Source organism: Glycine soja, chromosome 10 (genome assembly GCF_004193775.1).
Source record: "Glycine soja cultivar W05 chromosome 10, ASM419377v2, whole genome shotgun sequence".
Classification (NCBI taxonomy): domain Eukaryota; kingdom Viridiplantae; phylum Streptophyta; class Magnoliopsida; order Fabales; family Fabaceae; genus Glycine; species Glycine soja.
This window is the reverse complement of record NC_041011.1, coordinates 39,853,171-39,871,436: the sequence shown is the minus strand read 5'-3', so window position 1 is coordinate 39,871,436 and position 18,266 is coordinate 39,853,171. Positions and strand designations below refer to the sequence as shown.

Sequence of the window (18,266 nt, the reverse complement as noted above, 5' to 3'; positions counted from 1 at the left end):
TACCATTGGGTTTAGTTCCTTACACTTCTTCATAAAAATATATAGTTAAGAACGAAGAGATCAATGTGTTTTTCCTCCTAGTCATGGATAGGGAAATTAAATCATAAATAAACTTGAGAATATATACCACATGGCCAAAAATACTTATATTTTCTAGAAGACTAATCACAAACTTTATGCTAATTATTTTTAAATGTATGAGACGAAATCTTCGATCAGGTTGAATATATATAAACTATAAAATATGACTCAACGTAATTCCAACCTTTTTATTGTTATCTCCATCTTCTCCATTGGTAGCATGACATCGCAATATGTGATGGCTTTTAGATATATAGGAATAGGACAATGGTAATCTGAGGTGGAGAAATGAGGTGACGTTAGATTTTCTACATGAAACAGTCACATGCGTTTTTCATTAAAAATATAAAGAAACGTATGAAAGCAAAGTGGGGTGGGATCCACGTATGAAAATGTTTTTATTTAGGAACCCTGCTATTTCTTAAACGGGATTATAGTTTGATTGGTTAGTTTCATTTCCTAAATCACTATTGCTTCTCAACCAGATCATAGAATAGAATCACACACCTAACACGTGGATGGCTTTTATCAGCAGGGAATTCACCAACACAATCTCACACGTAGATTTTTACTAATATTAAAATCTATGCGTGCGTGCGCTCTGAACTGTGCATATATGTGAATATGATTACCCTTTTACTTTCTTATAATGCAGGTTCATGCATTAGCATTGAAACCCTGTTATTTGGTGTGACCTCTCAATCTCATATGGTGGGTCTCCACTCTCCACTCTCCACTATCCACTCTGAAAATGCAATTGGGGTAGTTTTCTTCCTCAGTATTTTTTAGCGGCTCTTTTAGTCTCAATATGGATTTGTGACTTTTCGTGAATTCAAATGTGAAGTCAGTATTGCGTTTTCTCAATTCAAACCATTGCACCATAGTCGTCATACTCCCCAATCATTACTTGAAGGCAAGTGCAAATCATTTCGGATTTGGAACATCAATAGCATCACTATAATCTTATTGACATTATCATGAAATCAATTGATATGGCTTGAAAACTTTAGACATGCACAAAGTTTAGTCTAGTTAGAGTAAGAATCAGCACATTGATCTATCGTCTACAAATGTGAAATCCTATTGTTTCGTGTTAAAACTATTGGACATATATAGGTTTATCTTAATTATTATCAACTCAATAAATTAAAATCATTATACTCTGTACGATAATTATAACATTCATCCATATGCATAATGGATCATGTGATCAACTAGTTTCACTTTCAGGTTCAAATGACGGCACCCTACTCATCAAAGTTTAATAAACTGCCAACAAAATGGAATATATGAGTCACGTCACGTTTGAGATATTATTCTTATCCAGTTGAATTGGGCGCCTTTGTAACATAAGAATAAAAATTAATAAAGTAATAGGAAAAATTTGGATACGCGTGAGCATGGATAAAGATTTCCCAGCTCTTGTTACGTCACAAAATCTCGAAGCATCTCATTCATTAGCCGTCGTAAACTGAGAGATATGTGATCACTTTCTGTCATTCTCGTTGGAGTGGAAAGAGAGCACATTACACAGCAATAGTAGCAGTGTAGCATGTGCTTTTTTTGAATGAAGTCGGAAAGTTATGTGTAGGCCATTTTGAAAGAAGTCATGTAATCATTAACTAGTTCTATATGATTTGATTAAACTAAAGTCTTGATATTTACCACTTTAACTCTAGATTTAATAATTGTTAAGAAGTTGAATTTGTTTGACTTTTCTAGAATTATCTTGCCTCGATGGTATTAACATGTTAGCTTGTAAGAAAAAAAATAAGTAATGAATTGAATTACAACTATAGTAGTCACTCACGGGCCCTTTTCCTATTCCTTATCTTCCTCCATATAAAAAAATTAAAGATAAAAATTAAACAAGCTTTAATATACATAATTAGTAAATATTTTGTATAATATATAAATATTTTTTAACTCAAGTAAAATAAGAAGATAATATCAATAAAAATATTGAAAATTATAAGATAATGTAAACAATAGATATTTAAAAATTGAAATTTTAATATTAAACTTAATGAATACAAACATTACCCAATTTTTAAGTATTTGGTGATTAAAAAATAATATCATAATATTTAATAATTCAAAATATAAATTAACATTGGCACTTTTTACGTCAATAATGATAGAAAGAAGAGAGATAAATGAGAAAGAAGAAAGAGGGAGACAAGAGAGAGATACGGGTTAGAGAAGAGAGGAATGAAGAAGGAAAATAGAGTGAACAGAGAAAAAGAAACCAGAGAAGAGATAACATCAAGAATTTTAAATTCTAATTTTTTTTATGGAATTTGAAATACTACAATTTCAAATAATCAAAATGCTTTCATAAATTTATAGAATTTCATTTTTTCTTAAATTCTTTATATATCTAACAATATTTCACCTCAAGTATTTTTTTTTAAAATATGAATTACTAGCTCTCTTATAATTCCTCATCCAAATACAAGCTAAATTTTCATTTTTTGTTTTATACAAAAACAAAAACAAAGAGTGTTTTTCTCCTTTCAATTTTTTTTTCATTAATTTAAATTTTAATTTATTTAGGTAAAAAAATTGCATTCTTGTCAAAGTTATATTTATTTTTTATAAATAAAATATTTTTATATTAAATTCCTGTGCCATATCATTAAAAATATTATAAATTCATTAATTATATTTTCATAATTACATATACATTTTATTTTGTGTAAATAAAGTTTTATTTTTTTTCAGTATTCTGCATGATATATAAATGAAGTAAACTTTTTAAAAAAATAGCTGAAATAAGGGATAGATTTAAAACATGGAATTAAAAAAATAAAGTAGATTGAATATCATATTAATGAAAACTACTTATTGCTTAGATCAATAGGCACGTAGATGTGTTAGTATTTAGAAGAAATGTTTTATTTCTAATAATAGTTTCATCCAGCTTAAATAAAATTCCCTCTAAAAACAATATTGATGAAAGGGACAAACTTAAATAACTTTAATTTAGAAAAAACATAAATATGGATAAAATATGAATAAAATTTTTTAAAATTAAGGAATATATAAATTGGGCATTAATTAATTAGAGTACAAATTTTAGCCTCTGAATATCAGCCTTATTTTAGGAAACCGAAAGGAAGCTTCTACTTTAGTTAAACAAAGTTCACTTTCTTTTTGTTTTCACCAAAAAAGAAGTTAGTCCACTTTGTTCAGACTTTAACGATAAACACTAATTAAAATACATATGAACGCACCCTACAAATTAAAGAATATAAATAAGCACAAGTAATATAACACAAATCGTGAACAAGCCAACCACAGAACTCAGACTCATCTGCAGCACAATTAAGCTTGCTGTTTATATCCATACCTGAAACCGGTTCTATGGCGCACAGCACTGGATCCGATGACAGTGTTTGCCAAGGATTCGCCCTCACTACTCAACAGGAGATTGCTATGGCTAATTCATATCAATATAACTCTTCAGATAATCAGTTTTTGTATTTTTCATACCTTCGCGACGAAGACCACCACCAATATATTGATGATGATGATGATGAACAAACTGCATATAAAAGGGTACTTATTTTTTGTTATGCATGCGATCACCTATGCTAACGGAATATTTAATTAATTTCTTCCATATATGCACCTTGTACATACAATCAGTTACACTCTCTTTTTTATCATAAATGTTACTTGTTAGATTTTATTTGTTAATTTTTATTAGTAAAAAATAAAATTCATGACTTTTTTTTTTCTTTTTAATCATCCAACCAATCTTATATCTCATCACTTAACACATTCAGAGAATGATTGGGTGAATCTATTTCCATTTTGTTTTTATTTGTGCAGAAAATGATTTTCATGGTTATACATTAGTGTTTGGGTTCTTTTACAGGCCTTGAAAGAGTTTTCCCAGCTTCCACCACTCCTCGGGTTGAAAATCACTATGACACCTGAAATGCTGCAGCCAACCAAGACAAGCCAAGTTGCAGCCAATAACAAGGTTGAGAAACTAAAGGCTGTGCAGTTTCCAATGGATATGCTCAGGATCGGCTATTTTAAGGTAAGAAATATATAATAGGTCGAATATTGAATGTTGAACTGTAATGTAGTTAGAAAATCATTTTCTGTGAATATTGTTGATTTTTTTAAGGGAAAAATATACTATTATTCAACCAACGTTTGTTTAATTTCTTAGCTGAGTTTAGAGTCTTTTTTTTCCTTCAATCTATGTTAGAACCTTCAACTGCATGCATTCTAGAAACAAATCTGCTAAATTCACTTGGGATATATAGTTGGAAATTAAACATTACCTAATTTAGTAAATTTTTAAATGAGTTTAGAAGATCCATGGTGAATCCTAAACTGCTGTATTTATAAACAAAGAAAATTACCCTTTGTTATATGGGGTTTTCCCAACTTGTACAGATTTTGATAATCTTAAAGACTAAATTGGATGACCATTTTCTTTCAAATAATATTCATATATAAAAGGTCAGTATATTAGTCTTGATTAAATTATCGACTATACAAATTTAATCACGTGCAGATTGAGGCTAAGTATCCTTATGAATTGGTAGCTAAGTGTTATTATGCAAGACAAAAATTGATCTGGGAGATATTACATGATGGTTTGAAGTTCAAGATTGAAATACACTGCCAGAATATATCGGCCATTCGAGCTGTTATGGAGGAAAATTCACCTGGAATACTGGAAATTGAGGTATATTTCTCATTATATATACCAGTATTTTAGAAAGAAAAAAAAATGATGACCCAGTAAAGTATACGATAATTTTTTATAATAAAAAAATATACATTGGACTTTTACATATAAAATTTGATTTCATTTTAAAAAATTACTCCTATTGTGAGGAAAAAAAGTAATTTTTCTACAATTTTAAATGTATATTAATATAATAGTTAGTAATAAATATTATTTTTAAAAGCATAGGTATATATGATATGATAATTGATCATTCATAATATGTTAATTTTTATTTATTATTTGTTACAAAACGAGTAATAAAGTAGTAGGCTAAGGATGGTAAAGAAGTGGAAAGTGGACCAAGATAAATAAAAAATGAAATAGCAATGTCACGCATTGCCACTTGAGCTCTTCGTTTTTTATTACATAAATTAAATAATTAAGTAGATAATATCTATCACAAAAAAGTACAAAGTAGGGAGGTTAACATAATCACAAATCAAGCTCAGTGGATAACGAATCCAAGTATCCAACGATCATCACTAAACAATCAACAATTTCATTCGTTCTACGATTATTTTAATTGAATAAATGTAAAATTTAAAAGTGTAAATTAAAAGAGTAGAATATTTAAAATTATAGGAAGATATATATATAAATATATATATATATATATATATATATATATATATATATATATATAATTGCTAGATAAAATTTTAAAAATTATAAATTAAAAATAAATTTTAAATAAAAATCTTGTCATGTTTTTGAAAATGAAATGCATAATAAATTATTTGATTTTTTAAATTAATTATTTTTTATAAATAGATATTAAATTTAGTACACAGAAAAATATAAACTAATGCAATATTTACACTTTGAAGTTCATACGGCTTTCAGGGAAAGAAGCATGCATATTCAGATAGTAAAATCAAATAAATTTTATTCACCCAACAGTTTAAGTGTTTCAAAATAGTTTATGCCTCTCTTATGTCCATAAAATTATTTTCCCTGCAGCTAGACAAAGTACCGTCGTTCTTTCGCGAGATTGATCCAAAGCCTAAAAAACATACTACGTGGACTATATCTCATGACTTCACCGATGGTCAAGCTTCAGAATACCGGTACATATTTTTACTCTTTCTACATTTTTCCTCTTTTTAATTTTATGTTGAATTAAAAATGATACAATTTGCTCACAAATTTGGTCCATTAGTTTAAGCTTTAAACTTGTTTAGAGATTTTATATAAAACAAAAGTTGTTTTTAATTTAGTTACAACAAAAAATAAATACAATTTTATTTTATTTTAAACAGTAGTTATAATTCAACCTTGTTTTAGGAACTATTAGAAATAACTTCTCAAAATGATTACTTTTTTATATTTATATTTTTTTCTTCTAAAGTTTAAATCTACACACTTAACATATTTTAAGGTATTTTTTTCATAAAAAAAGTTGAAACAATTGTTTGCATAATATAACTTTTCATAGGAATTTCCACTCCTAGATTAGTAGCTGTTTAGTTTTCTTTTTTGCTATAAACAAAAAAAAAAAATATAACTTTCCATCTCTCTTTTATTTTTTCATTTTTTTTCTCCAAATCTATGTTGCTGACAAACATTTCTATTCAGGAGGCACTATCTTCAATTTCCTCATGGAGTTCTTGACCAACACTACATAAAGCTATTGCAAAGCGATAATCGATTGTTAGAATTGAGCCTAAGACCTTTTCCTAGTTCACATTTTGCTTATTTTAGTTCACATTTAGATCAAGGAACGACTCAATTTTCTTTTGGTCATGATCCACATGCCATTGCCTATACCTACTCCCTTATGCTCTGAACATGTCCTTTTGTATTTCTCCATGCTTCATATTTCTAAATGAAAAAAAGTTATTTATCTTTTTAAATTTTCTTGCCCTTTACGCAATATATGCATCAGCAGTACGAAAAAAAGTGAGTGTATTCCTTCACTTTTATTTTATCTTATGATGCACAACATGTACGCAACTTAGGTCAACAACTTAAAGAACTTAGTGAGATCAATTCTAAAAATATCAAATTAGTAAATGCAAGATTCACCCAAAAAAAATTGAATAAATGCACTAACACAATAAAAGAAAATTACATTATCATCCGATAACAATTGTCATATATAATAAATTCATAAAACTTTGTTAACTTTTATAATAACTGTTTTACATAATTCATAGCCCCTTTCTTGGAAAAACAAGCAATGTATTATTGACATCCCTTTCTCCATATCCCTAGCCCCTTCCATAATAATAATAATAAATAAACAACGAAGCTAGAGTTTGAGACACAAATACACACATATATACAGACAGAGAGAGACATACATACACACATAGTTATTAAGTGGAGTAATTCTACTGAGAATGACTCTTCATCCCCACCCTATGTGTGTAAAAAAAATGAATTTGAATTTGCAAAGTTGTTTTGTATTATTGTATGTATTAGAATATTCTTCCTTGTGAACACTCCATGGCCCTGCCTCAGCAAAAAAATCCCTCGAATACAAATATACATGTTATTACAATTGGAATGTCTGAAAAATGGAAATGATAGAACAAGACCTTGAGCCCAAGAGATGAATAGAAACTCCAAAAACCGTTGGTACTAAATTCATATAGTACAAAATTCATCTGGTTCCCAGCTCAACAAAGAATCAAGTTTCATCTCAAGATCCTACAGGGCATTAATGACTTACTTTATATTCTGAGATTGCTCATCATCAAAAGCCAAATTAAAGATCTGCATGTAGTCATCAACAAAATGAACATCAAGACCTTCTTTCACATTAGGTGCTAGCTCATCAAAATCTCTCCTGTTAGCTGAAGGGAATATAATAGTCTTAACTTCGCTCCTTCTTGCGGCTATGGTTTTCTCTTTAACCTGCAAATTTCACAGCATTGCATGAGTGACAGTTTCAGACACAAAATGTACAAAAAAGAATTCACAGCAAAAACTGTTGAGGGGTAGCTTCTGATGAATAATCCGTTGGCTGGGCAAAGATTACTAGAGGACTTTTCTTTTTTTTTTATTCTGAATGTAGTTTAGTCAGTGAATAGATACTGAAAGAAGGGGGCCAACCCATCAAGGAAATACCCCTTCGTTGTTGAAACAAATGTAACAGCATTCAAAACAAAAAAATTCCGAAAGCTTGAAAACCAACATCGAAAGATGCACACAAGTCTCTGCATCCAAAAGTTAGGAACAATAACATTGCAATAGAAGGTATTTCTCAACATATTGCAATAGAAGGTATTTCTCAACATACGCCGCCAATGGGAAGAATCTTCCCCGTAAGTGTCACTTCCCCAGTCATTGCTAGATCCTTCTTCACAGGTTTCTTCATGGCAAGGGACAACAATGAAGTGGTCATCGTGGAACCAGCACTTGGTCCATCCTTTGGTGTAGCCCCTGCAGGGACATGGAGGTGTAGTTTTGAATTTGCAAAGAAAGGATTTTCTGGTTCTCTTTCCAGTAGTATTCTTCGGGCAACCGTGTGAGCTATCTGAGCACTTTCTTTCATCACATCTCCTAATTGACCAGTGAGGTGCAGTGTTCCTTTTCCCTCCCCTTCTTCAACAAATGTGGTCTCTATATACAGTGTGGAACCACCCATTGCAGTCCAGGCAAGACCCATAACAACACCAACAGGTGTCTGATCATAGATGCGCTCAGCATGGAAGACAGGCTTGCCAACAAAGTCAGTTAAATTAGATTCATCAACCAATACTTGTTCAATAGTCTTTGTTTCAATTTCCTTATCTCCCCCACTTTCTTTTGCAACCTGCCAAAATTACGATCCATATATATTAATATATATATATATATATATCAAATAAATGAACCAGTGGCTAATGGACCACAAAAAACTTATCAGGTTTCAGAGAAAATTATCAAACTACAAAGTTTGTGAGCATAGTTTTTTACCAGTTAAAAACTTTTGGACAAAACCACAAGGTTGTACTGCTGTCAAAGAAGAGCAGGTAAAACACTAAAATGCATGTACATAGCTCTTATATATAAAAACTTCGTACCCCATTGCCCAGAGGCTCTTCGCTATGCAAAGGTATGGGGGAGGGATATTGTACGCAGCCTTACCCTTGCATATGCAAAGAGGCTGTTTCCGGATTCGAACCCATGACCAACAAGTCACCAAGGCACAACTTACCCTTACATAGCTCTTATATATCATAGAAAATATTGTTTTTTTTATAAAAGAGAGAATTTGATTGTACTTCCAGAGGGCTAAACTACCTCGAGACATTGAGATTGATCAGATGATTGCACCTTATGAATTTCATCAGATGTTTCACTCTCTTTTTCAGGATCGATACCCTCCACCAACTCAGAGTTCTTATTTTGAACTGCATTTTGACCTAATTCATCAGAGTCAACTTTGTCTTTTATTGGTAGCATGGTAGCATCAATCATCTCCCCTTGCCTCACAAGTTGTAGCGCTATCTGCCATTCCACAAACAGAACATTTTTGGTCACAGGTAACTGACACAGTCACTATATATTCAAATTCAGATATAGTGAATTAGTAATGAACTAATGCAGCCAAAACTATTGAAAACAACAAATCATGAGTGGTTCTCTTTTCAACCATATACACCATATAGCCTTTTCACTGTGTTAGTAACTGAAACTTTTAACAGACCTTTCGGTAAATTTTCTCTATGTGCTTTTGAAGATTCCTGACCCCTGATTCTCGGCAGTAATTTTCAATTAGGGCAAGAAGAGCAGCATCAGTCACTTCCACCTGAAGCAGGATAGTTTTTAAAGTCAATATTTTCAGCAAGAAAGGCGATAAAAGCTGGCATCATTATGCTTGCAATAACACTATGTTAAGACTTTGAAAATCCCATTCTCTGCAGGAGAATGGACTGCAAAACAGGTAGCAAAGATAAATACTTGTTCAGGCTTTATTCCACAAGCTTCACGAGTGGTCTTCTCCAGATAATCTCTAGCAATGTGCATTTTCTCATCAGTAATATACCCAGCAATAGCAACAACCTCCATTCTATCCAACAGGGGATTAGGTATCATTTCAACAACATTTGCAGTGCAAACAAAAAGAACCTGCAGTGAGATTTCCAGCGCATAACTGCTTAAGTAATTATGGTAAAAACAAGCCTACTTTGCCTACAGGGAACTGAATGAAAGGAATACATTCAAGAACTATTTGACCATCCTATGAACTACCTATCAGCAATGAACACAATTAATAAACCATGTACAAATGCTGACTATATCACAACCTCACTATAAAGGCTCCAGATTATAAATTAATACCTTTGATAGATCAATGGTAACATCAAGATAGTGGTCAAGAAAATTAGCATTCTGCTCTGGATCCAGAAGCTCTAACAAAGCACTCGCTGGATCACCAGCATGTCCTCTGCCCAACTAACAATTGAATAAAACATATTAATATTAAAATCAGCATTTTTCTTTGAATAATTACAAGATTAGAAACCATAGTAAATTTAATGAAACTGAAATGCATGCATTATATTTATTAGAGCCAAGGCCAGGACGACCCATAGGAAATCAGAAAATACAATTACTTCGCCAAAAAATTGAACCATTTAGAGATGTATTACTTTGTCAATCTCATCAATCAAAACAAGGGGGTTGGATGTGCCCACATTCTTAAGGCATTGTACTATCTTCCCTGGCATAGCACCAATATAAGTTCGACGATGACCCTGTAAAATAAAATTAATGATTCAAAAGATTACCACATATGTTGCCATTAAACTGGTTTATATAATTCAACTGTGACAAGGAAACAGAGACTGTAGCTACCTTGATTTCAGCCACATCAGCTAATCCTCCTACAGAGAATCGGAAGAACTTACGGTTCAAGGCACGTGCAATTGAACGACCAATACTTGTTTTGCCCACTCCAGGTGGACCAGAAAGACAGATAATTTTCCCTGGCATATATCAGAAATATCAGGAACCATGTCACTTTTTGAACATGCAAAGATTTAAGCACCAAAAGCTTAAACTTTAAACAAATGGATTAGCATACTACAGTCAAAATCTTAAATCCATTTAACAAGAATCAACACCAAATACATAAACCAGGGCAAGTTTATCCAGATTAAAGCCAGAACCAGTCAACAAAGTCAGGAACATTTTAAATTATTACTCAAATTTCATAGAAAATATATATTAGTTAAAAAAAAATTAATACCAAACTCATTACTACATAGCAAGGTTGCCCTGCCATAAAATACCTCACACAGTCATATATAGAATTATAATCATGCATCTCACCTATCGGAATTCTAAAGAACTGATAGCAATAGAGTATTTGGGTTAAATTATAAATTTTGTCCCTACACTTGACACCCTTCTTCATCTTAGTGCCCACATGAAAAGAAAAAAAACCTACATTTTGGTCCCTAAATGTAAAACCGTTAACAAAATGGTCATCATTGTTTGTGACGTTATAACAAGATTAGATTTAATCTCTATACTTGATGTTTTTTTAGTCTCCGTGCAAAAAAAAATTACACTTCATTTTAGTCCCAACTCCCAACATAGAAATAAAATAAAACTCAACACTTTGGTCTTTATACTCTTTACACTTGACACATTTTTTTGTTTCATCTCTACATGAACAGAACTCTAACACACCATTATAACTTCAGCAAATGGCGGAGACTGATTCTAAATATTTTATGTGGGCCCTAAAACAAAAAGGTGTAAGGACCAAATTTTTTATTTAACCTAGTATTTTGTAGACATTGAATAGCCAGGTCAATATAGCAATATAGCATTTGGCATATACTAAAAACCCAGATAAATCTACAGGATACATTATATAGATGGACCATGATTACCTTGTGAAGTCCCTCTTAATTTCCCAACAGCTATGAATTCCAGTATCCTTTCCTTCACATCAGTTAATCCATAATGGTCTTCATCAAGAATCTTTTGTGCCCGAGTAACATCAAAGTTCTCATCACTGGATTGGGGAATTAACTGATTAAAATTTATGAGATTTGAAATAATTTGTAGTTAACATAAAAGGACAGTAATTCAGAGAATAAAAACCCTTAGTACATCCAAAAGCCTCTGAAAACTATGTTTATGCATTTATTTGTCACCAAAGGGCCTTTCCAAAAACCATGTTTGGCAGCTGTCCTAAATTTAAGCTGTCAAACACATCTGTCCCACATGAATGGTAATGGGTGGTGTCCTCCATATGAAGTAAGCATTGAAATCTTAAATAAATTTAAATTACTCTAGCAACAATAGTAAGAATGAAATTCCATATATGGAAACCTGTATTCACCCCAAGGCAGTGCAGTCAACCAGTCCAAGTAGTTACGGGTAACACTGAATTCACTAGAACTAGCCTCCAACAGCTGTAGCTTTGCAAGTTCTTCATCTATAACTTGTAAAATATGAGGCGGGCATTTTTCTCTCTTTGGCTCAATCCTTTCCCTGAATTTACCTGCAATAAAGAACAAAAAAATTGTTATGATAAAAAACAAATTACACTAAAGTATACCTCCATAAACATTTTATGGACTAACAACTAGAAGCTGTGACTCAAATTTGATCTGATGACAAGAAATATCAATCAGAATACAAAGAATATTCCTATACCCACTATAGTATTGTACAAAAAATATTGAAGGATACTGCATGGAAACATAAAGAGGAGAACAAGTTTAAAAAAAAAAAAAAAAGAAGTTAGGTGAACCTTTAGTAATTTAGTAATCAGACTTCAATCACATAGTCGTAAGTCCTACAAGCTAAATGACCTTGCCTACATGTATGCACACAACAGCAATCCTTTGGTCATGACACGGGTTATAAAAGAAAGCTACTATCTTGTACTAAAAGCAGACATTATAGATCAGAACCAACCAGTAAGAGCTGTTTTGTCATCAGTCTCCAGTCCCAGTTCCTGCAAATATGAAAATTAAAAGAAAATAAAATTAAGACCAATTTGAATAATAGAGCATTCAGCAAAACATATCATTGGCTTGGCACATTCGGAATTTCGGATAAACAACTTAATTAAGCACTTCAAAATTACTAAATATGAGCTTATTCATAAAGAGGACCTGTTTGTATACAAGCCGCAAGTGCTTTTGAGAGCTTTTCTACTAGAAAATATAGAGTTTTTTCCAGTAGAGAAGTTCTCAAAAGCACTTCCATCCTTGTATCCAAACAGGCTGGAATAAGCTAAAAGGAGCTTATGGAAAGGCCATAATCCTAAATAAAAACCTTCCCATAAATATAATTGCACTCGTGATAGGATAAAGGAAAATGCCACCAGCAAGATCAGATGCCTAGGTCGATACCTAAACTTCCAATACCACGGGATAAACTATAAAGCCTAATTAAAATAAGAAATGTGTCCTCTGATGGGACATCATACAAGACTTCCAAAGAATGAAGTCAATGACATAATAAATAAGCTAAACCAGCATTTTCTCAGCAATAAATTCATGAACTCCAGTTCAGCAGAAAGAGATCATGCATTGAAACCATGTACAGAAAGAAAAAATTCAAATAGTACCCCATTGGCAAGTTAACATAAAGAATTGTATAATAGAAGCTACATAAAAGGCATAATGAACCAACTTGTCAAGGATTTGCAGCACATGGATGTAAACAAATTATGTGGGCTTTGTACCTTCTTTATGGCCTTAAGCTGCTCATTTAACAAGTAACGGCGCTGCTCACCACTTATCTTTTCTTCAATTGCTTTTGCAATTGATTCCTGACAAGAATCAACATGCCTTAATATATAATGAATAGTTCAATGCAATACATACATGAAAGCCAAAGACATTATTACCTGAATCTTGCTGATTTCCATCTCTTTCTTTACCAACTCCAGTGTAAGTTTTAATCGCTTATACACCTGTTCAGCAACACAAAATCCACCTCCAAATGTGAAATTTTCAGTCTTCCATATGTTCACCTTTTTATATGTTAATTCTATAGTGATAGAGAACATCCAGTTTCCAAAAAGATTTGACCCAAGAAATTAAAACTTATTACTGTACAAAAATGGAAAATGTAGTCTCACTACATCAAGTCAGAGTTTCTCAGGGTCAGTGTCAAAGGTAAGGTGCTCACATCTAGCTCTTCAAGAACTTGTTGGCATTGCAATTTATTTGCCCCAGATATTGCAGCACCAAAATCTGCAAGCCTTGGATAAGTAAAATCACCTATATGCTGCACAATTTAAGAAAAAGGAAGTCATAATAATATTATAGAAGTAAAGTATTGAACTGTAATCCAATATTACATGTAACAACCAGAATATAAGTACTTTAACTGCGTAGTCCTTTTTTTTCTATATTTTAAAGCAATAAAAAAATACAGGAGAGGCACTTATAGCAATTGTTTTGAGATACTCATTTATCTGTACATGGGAAGAATCATAATACACGATCTGTTAATTTATTACTTTATTTGAAAAATTAACAACATAATAATAGCTTGTGGGTATTTATATAGAATAATAGTTTTACTATCCTCCTATTCTATTACACAGAAAAATTGTTTCAGAAACATAAGTAAAATCAAAGTATTTATCAGGAACAAGCTGGTTGACCCTAATAACTGCTATATAGTCATGAAAGGACAGACTTCGGGATCTTCTTAATGAGCAAGTAACAGAAAAATACAATAACTGAGAAAAAAACTCATCAATAAATTAATTAATTGAGTGTTTTACTCCAAGTCCAACCAACAATAACAACAAAACTTTATCCCACTAGGTGAGGTCGGCTACATTGATCACACATTTGGCACAGTTAATAACCAAGGTTTCAGGAATATTATTTAGCCTAAGATCTTCCTTGACGATTTTCTCCAACTCCATCTATGTTTTCCATAGCCGGTTCCAAGCCCAGGTTAAGGAGGAGGGTAGTGATAGGCCCTCAACAGCTAACGTAAACTCGCCATTATACCAAACATAGATTACTCCAAGTCTAACCAACCAATACAAAAGCAAGCAGCTCAAATATTATGTAGATAGTAGACTTACATAGACAACATTTATGTCTTTTATTGAGCATGCCAAATTGAAGAAAAAGTATTAACCATAGAGCACCCTTTAAGTTTCCTTGGAAAAGGGGCTAAAGGCTAATAATTATTATAAAACCTCAGCCATAGTGCAAAGATGACTAACATGTCCATACTCCATATCACCAATATGCTGTATATTCTACACTTGTTGAAATCACCTTTGGGTTCACAATACCATATGATACTTGGAGAAGGCTACAAAGCACCACTACTTCAGAGAAAACTTCTCATTCCGAAAATGCAAGCACGCAAAATGATTGAATTTGAAGTTCAGAGTAAAATGCTTTCTTGCATTAACATCTATAATATCCAATAGTATCTTTATTATATCTTGAATAATTTAGAATATCTTAGATATAATCTCTTAGGATTAGTTTCCCTATTTCCTTGGTTTTCATATTTCCTTACCTTTTATGATTCGTTTCCTTAGTTAGATAGAATTATGATCTAGTATTAGTATAAGAACAGGTTAGTCATTTATGTCTTGTATCACATTGTAATATATCACATCATATGAAAATAATATTAATTTTTGTGGTGATATGTTGAATGTTGAGTAGAAGAAAGAAGAAATGCCAATAATCCATAAATCCAACTAGGAACCATTCTATAAGACAATTGTAAGAAACTTGTTTGAAATACAGCCAAAAACTTCATCAAACTTACATTTGTCACTTAACAAGATGTCTAAAGGTTCATTATCAAGATATCTAAAACACGGCTCTTAGAAGTTAAAATAATAATGACTTACTCACTCTTTATCTAATATTTTCTGTTCTTGATTAATCCTTTTATATTTCTTTCTCACACTACCATTCCACTGGGGTTAAAATTATCACAAAGACTGACTTTAACTATTTTCCATATTTGTGTGTGTCAACTTTCAAAATTTCAAGAAAACTAATGCAAACAAACCTAGCAACCTAGCCATCTAAACAACTCTAATCCCTTACCCCGATTCCATGTTCCAATAAACACATACAGAGAAGGGTCCAAACCTTAGTGTAAGTCTGAACATGATCTCTCCAAAGGGAACTTGTTTTAAGAACATCTCTTAGGGTTGATATAACCTCGAAAGATGTGGCCTTTATAATATCATCGTCTTTGTTGTAAGTTTTATCCTGCAGCACCAAGTAAAACCCAATAAGAGAATAGATAATTCGATAGAAATCTTTCAGTTTAATGAAAATATAAAATGAGGAAACAGTAGATAAAGACATACCTTGAGATGATCGACTTTTACAGTAAGTGGATCCTCACTAACCTGCAGAAAAGATAAGTTCTCAGTGCTAAATAAACAGAAAATTACTTTAGCCCCTATAAGATATACACAAATATGGAGATACTGGCACAATAATAAAATTAAAAAGTAAACACTAGTCTTTCTTAATTTTAACACATTCAACTAACCATCTCTGTTATGCGTAGACGCCGATGACCAATCAGGATCACCTGATCCCCATGGATACTTGAAATCTGGTATTGAGAAGGGGAATAGTTACAAAATATGAAGTACTTGTTAAAGTTATACAAGCAATCCATCGAAGATATAAAGCAACTAGTAAGCTACGTACCAATCACATACCTGAGCAAGAGTCCCAACTTCGTGAAGACGGTTAAACAACTCTTTTCCTTTTAAATCATATACATTTTTATCTGCGTCAGAACTAGATACTACACTGGGATCAGCCTCCGGCTCGTCCTTAAGGAGGAAAGCACCAGCATACGGGGCTTGTCGTTCTCGACTTTCCTGTAAAGCTGCCAATAATTTGGGATCCTAGATACATAGTAAAATACTCATTAGAATCTGGATAACCATACATTTGAGTTTCAAGTTACATTCAGCCAAGTCCTTGCCACATACATGCACTGATCATAGATTACAATTTGCATAAGCCATAAAGGTTAATCCAGAAGCATGTAAAAAGCAAAGAAATATGTTTAACTCCTCACTCCAGACAACTCACCATACCTTAACAAAGACTGGCATGTAAAATCCTGGGAAAAGTGGTCTGTGTATCAATGGTAATGCCAAAACCTGTTCCAAAGGTAAGGAGAAAAAATAAGCATCCAGAATATCATGTATGAGTTATCAAGAAAACTGAAAATAAAACAATGTAGAAAAGAGACTTCATCACAAGCTCCAATTATTTTGTTTTACAAAACATATCTAAATAACAAATACTGGAAAAACTGTACGAAACAGTCCTCGATTTATTTCCACGTTGGGGTGTGTGAATCACATGATGCACCCCGAAACACAACTGAGAATAGCCTAGACATGAAGTAGTATAACAAGGACAGGTTAACAAAAAAATATCACCCTCTAATCGAATAAGAGCCAACATTTCCAAGAAGATCATATCAAGGCAATGAGGAGCAGAAAAACTCAAGGATGTTAACATATTAGCTGAAGGAAAAACACTATATTTGGCTCAGTAAATAAAATCCCTATCCCCAAAGCCTAAAACAACTGTTGATTTCAGACTTCAGACAACGATAAACTAACAGTTTTTGCTACACTTCACAAATTAAAACACATACAAAGAGCAAATCCTTGTCATGTTAGGTCAAACTTTTCCATGAGTGTTTATAAGGGAAGAAAACAAGAAGGTAAAGTGAATTAAGCTTCTCCCATAAGTTAATATTAGCTTATTAAATTTTGCCACAAATCACAATTTGCTCGCCCCATCCAGCAACTAATAACAGTAACGAGTAGAATCCGAAACTAACAGTGAGATAATCTTCGGGTCTGGGATATGTGGGAACGATAGCGGAGGCCTTTGACTCGGACTCCTCGGCGGCCTGGACTCCGGCGTCAACGACGTGATCGGAGCCGTCGCTGGAATCGGAACAGAAAAAATACCTGCCTCCAACATTAGCGTTTCTCCAGCTTAACCCGCCGAGAGAACTCAGCACTCTGAGCAGCGGCGAGGCGGAATGGTGTGCGGGACGGAGCACCGTGGGGTGCACCCGGTGGATGCGCGAGGATGCAATGAGCTTCAACATTGGCAATGGGATTTTCAGAATTGAAGGTTGGTTTATGCCCTAGCGAGGTATAGAAATTAAGTATTGGATTAGAAAAGATTGTGCGCGCGGAGAGGGCTGAGCTGTGTTGTGTTCGTGCTTCCAGATTTGTTAAAGCCCTTCATAAACCCTCGTCTACCCTATTTACCAAACTAACCTTTTCTTGCAGCGGAAGTACTGTTTAGTCCTCTGTTATTAGTAAAATAAAACTGGGTTAAGAAACGTAAAATAAAACTCTGTTGGTGAAGTTATCAGCTTATTATGTATATTTTAAACATATTTAATGTCTTGAATAATAAGATATAAAATTAGATTATTCTAAAAAAATATTATAATTTATAGATTAGATAAA

General features: G+C 32.6%; 2 protein-coding genes across 3 annotated transcripts; one reads left to right on the top strand and one right to left on the bottom strand.

Annotated features, from left to right (window-relative positions):
• Positions 1-3,373: 3,373 nt before the first annotated feature.
• On the top strand, positions 3,374-6,690 carry LOC114369209. The gene is made up of 5 exons (XM_028326406.1): positions 3,374-3,642; positions 3,965-4,132; positions 4,619-4,792; positions 5,798-5,904; positions 6,413-6,690. Exons 1-5 carry the CDS (start codon positions 3,448-3,450, stop codon positions 6,621-6,623), a joined length of 855 nt encoding a protein of 284 aa, XP_028182207.1. The 5' UTR covers positions 3,374-3,447; the 3' UTR covers positions 6,624-6,690.
• Positions 6,691-6,934: 244 nt separating this feature from the next.
• LOC114372153 (lon protease homolog 1, mitochondrial-like) lies at positions 6,935-18,025 on the bottom strand. 2 transcript variants are annotated; one of them, XM_028329581.1, is made up of 20 exons: positions 17,621-18,025; positions 16,860-16,925; positions 16,473-16,664; positions 16,298-16,363; positions 16,110-16,151; positions 15,886-16,008; positions 13,931-14,029; positions 13,647-13,712; positions 13,482-13,568; positions 12,707-12,746; positions 12,116-12,287; positions 11,671-11,795; positions 10,625-10,755; positions 10,420-10,524; positions 10,109-10,222; positions 9,728-9,895; positions 9,474-9,575; positions 9,068-9,274; positions 8,082-8,597; positions 6,935-7,696 (listed from the first exon to the last, which is right to left on the bottom strand). In XM_028329581.1, the coding sequence occupies exons 1-20, from the start codon at positions 17,894-17,896 to the stop codon at positions 7,508-7,510; spliced, it is 2,886 nt and encodes a 961-aa protein (XP_028185382.1). In that variant the 5' UTR covers positions 17,897-18,025; the 3' UTR covers positions 6,935-7,507. The 2 variants fall into 2 exon arrangements, with proteins under 2 accessions (XP_028185382.1, XP_028185383.1); XM_028329582.1 differs by having other exon boundaries at positions 9,101-9,274.
• Positions 18,026-18,266: the final 241 nt, after the last annotated feature.

Excerpts from the sequence above, each read along its gene's own strand:
- LOC114369209 (XM_028326406.1), top strand. The coding sequence starts at position 3,448 with ATGGCGCACAGCACTGGATCCGATGACAGTGTTTGCCAAGGATTCGCC. Across the intron at positions 3,643-3,964 it reads AACAAACTGCATATAAAAGG|GCCTTGAAAGAGTTTTCCCA; the intron begins GTACTTATTTTT and ends GTTCTTTTACAG. Across the intron at positions 4,133-4,618 it reads TCAGGATCGGCTATTTTAAG|ATTGAGGCTAAGTATCCTTA; the intron begins GTAAGAAATATA and ends AATCACGTGCAG.
- LOC114372153 (XM_028329581.1), bottom strand. The coding sequence starts at position 17,896 with ATGTTGAAGCTCATTGCATCCTCGCGCATCCACCGGGTGCACCCCACG. Across the intron at positions 16,926-17,620 it reads GACCCGAAGATTATCTCACT|GTTTTGGCATTACCATTGAT; the intron begins GTTAGTTTCGGA and ends CCTTTGGAACAG. Across the intron at positions 11,796-12,115 it reads CTGCCTTGGGGTGAATACAG|TGATGAGAACTTTGATGTTA; the intron begins GTTTCCATATAT and ends TCCCCAATCCAG.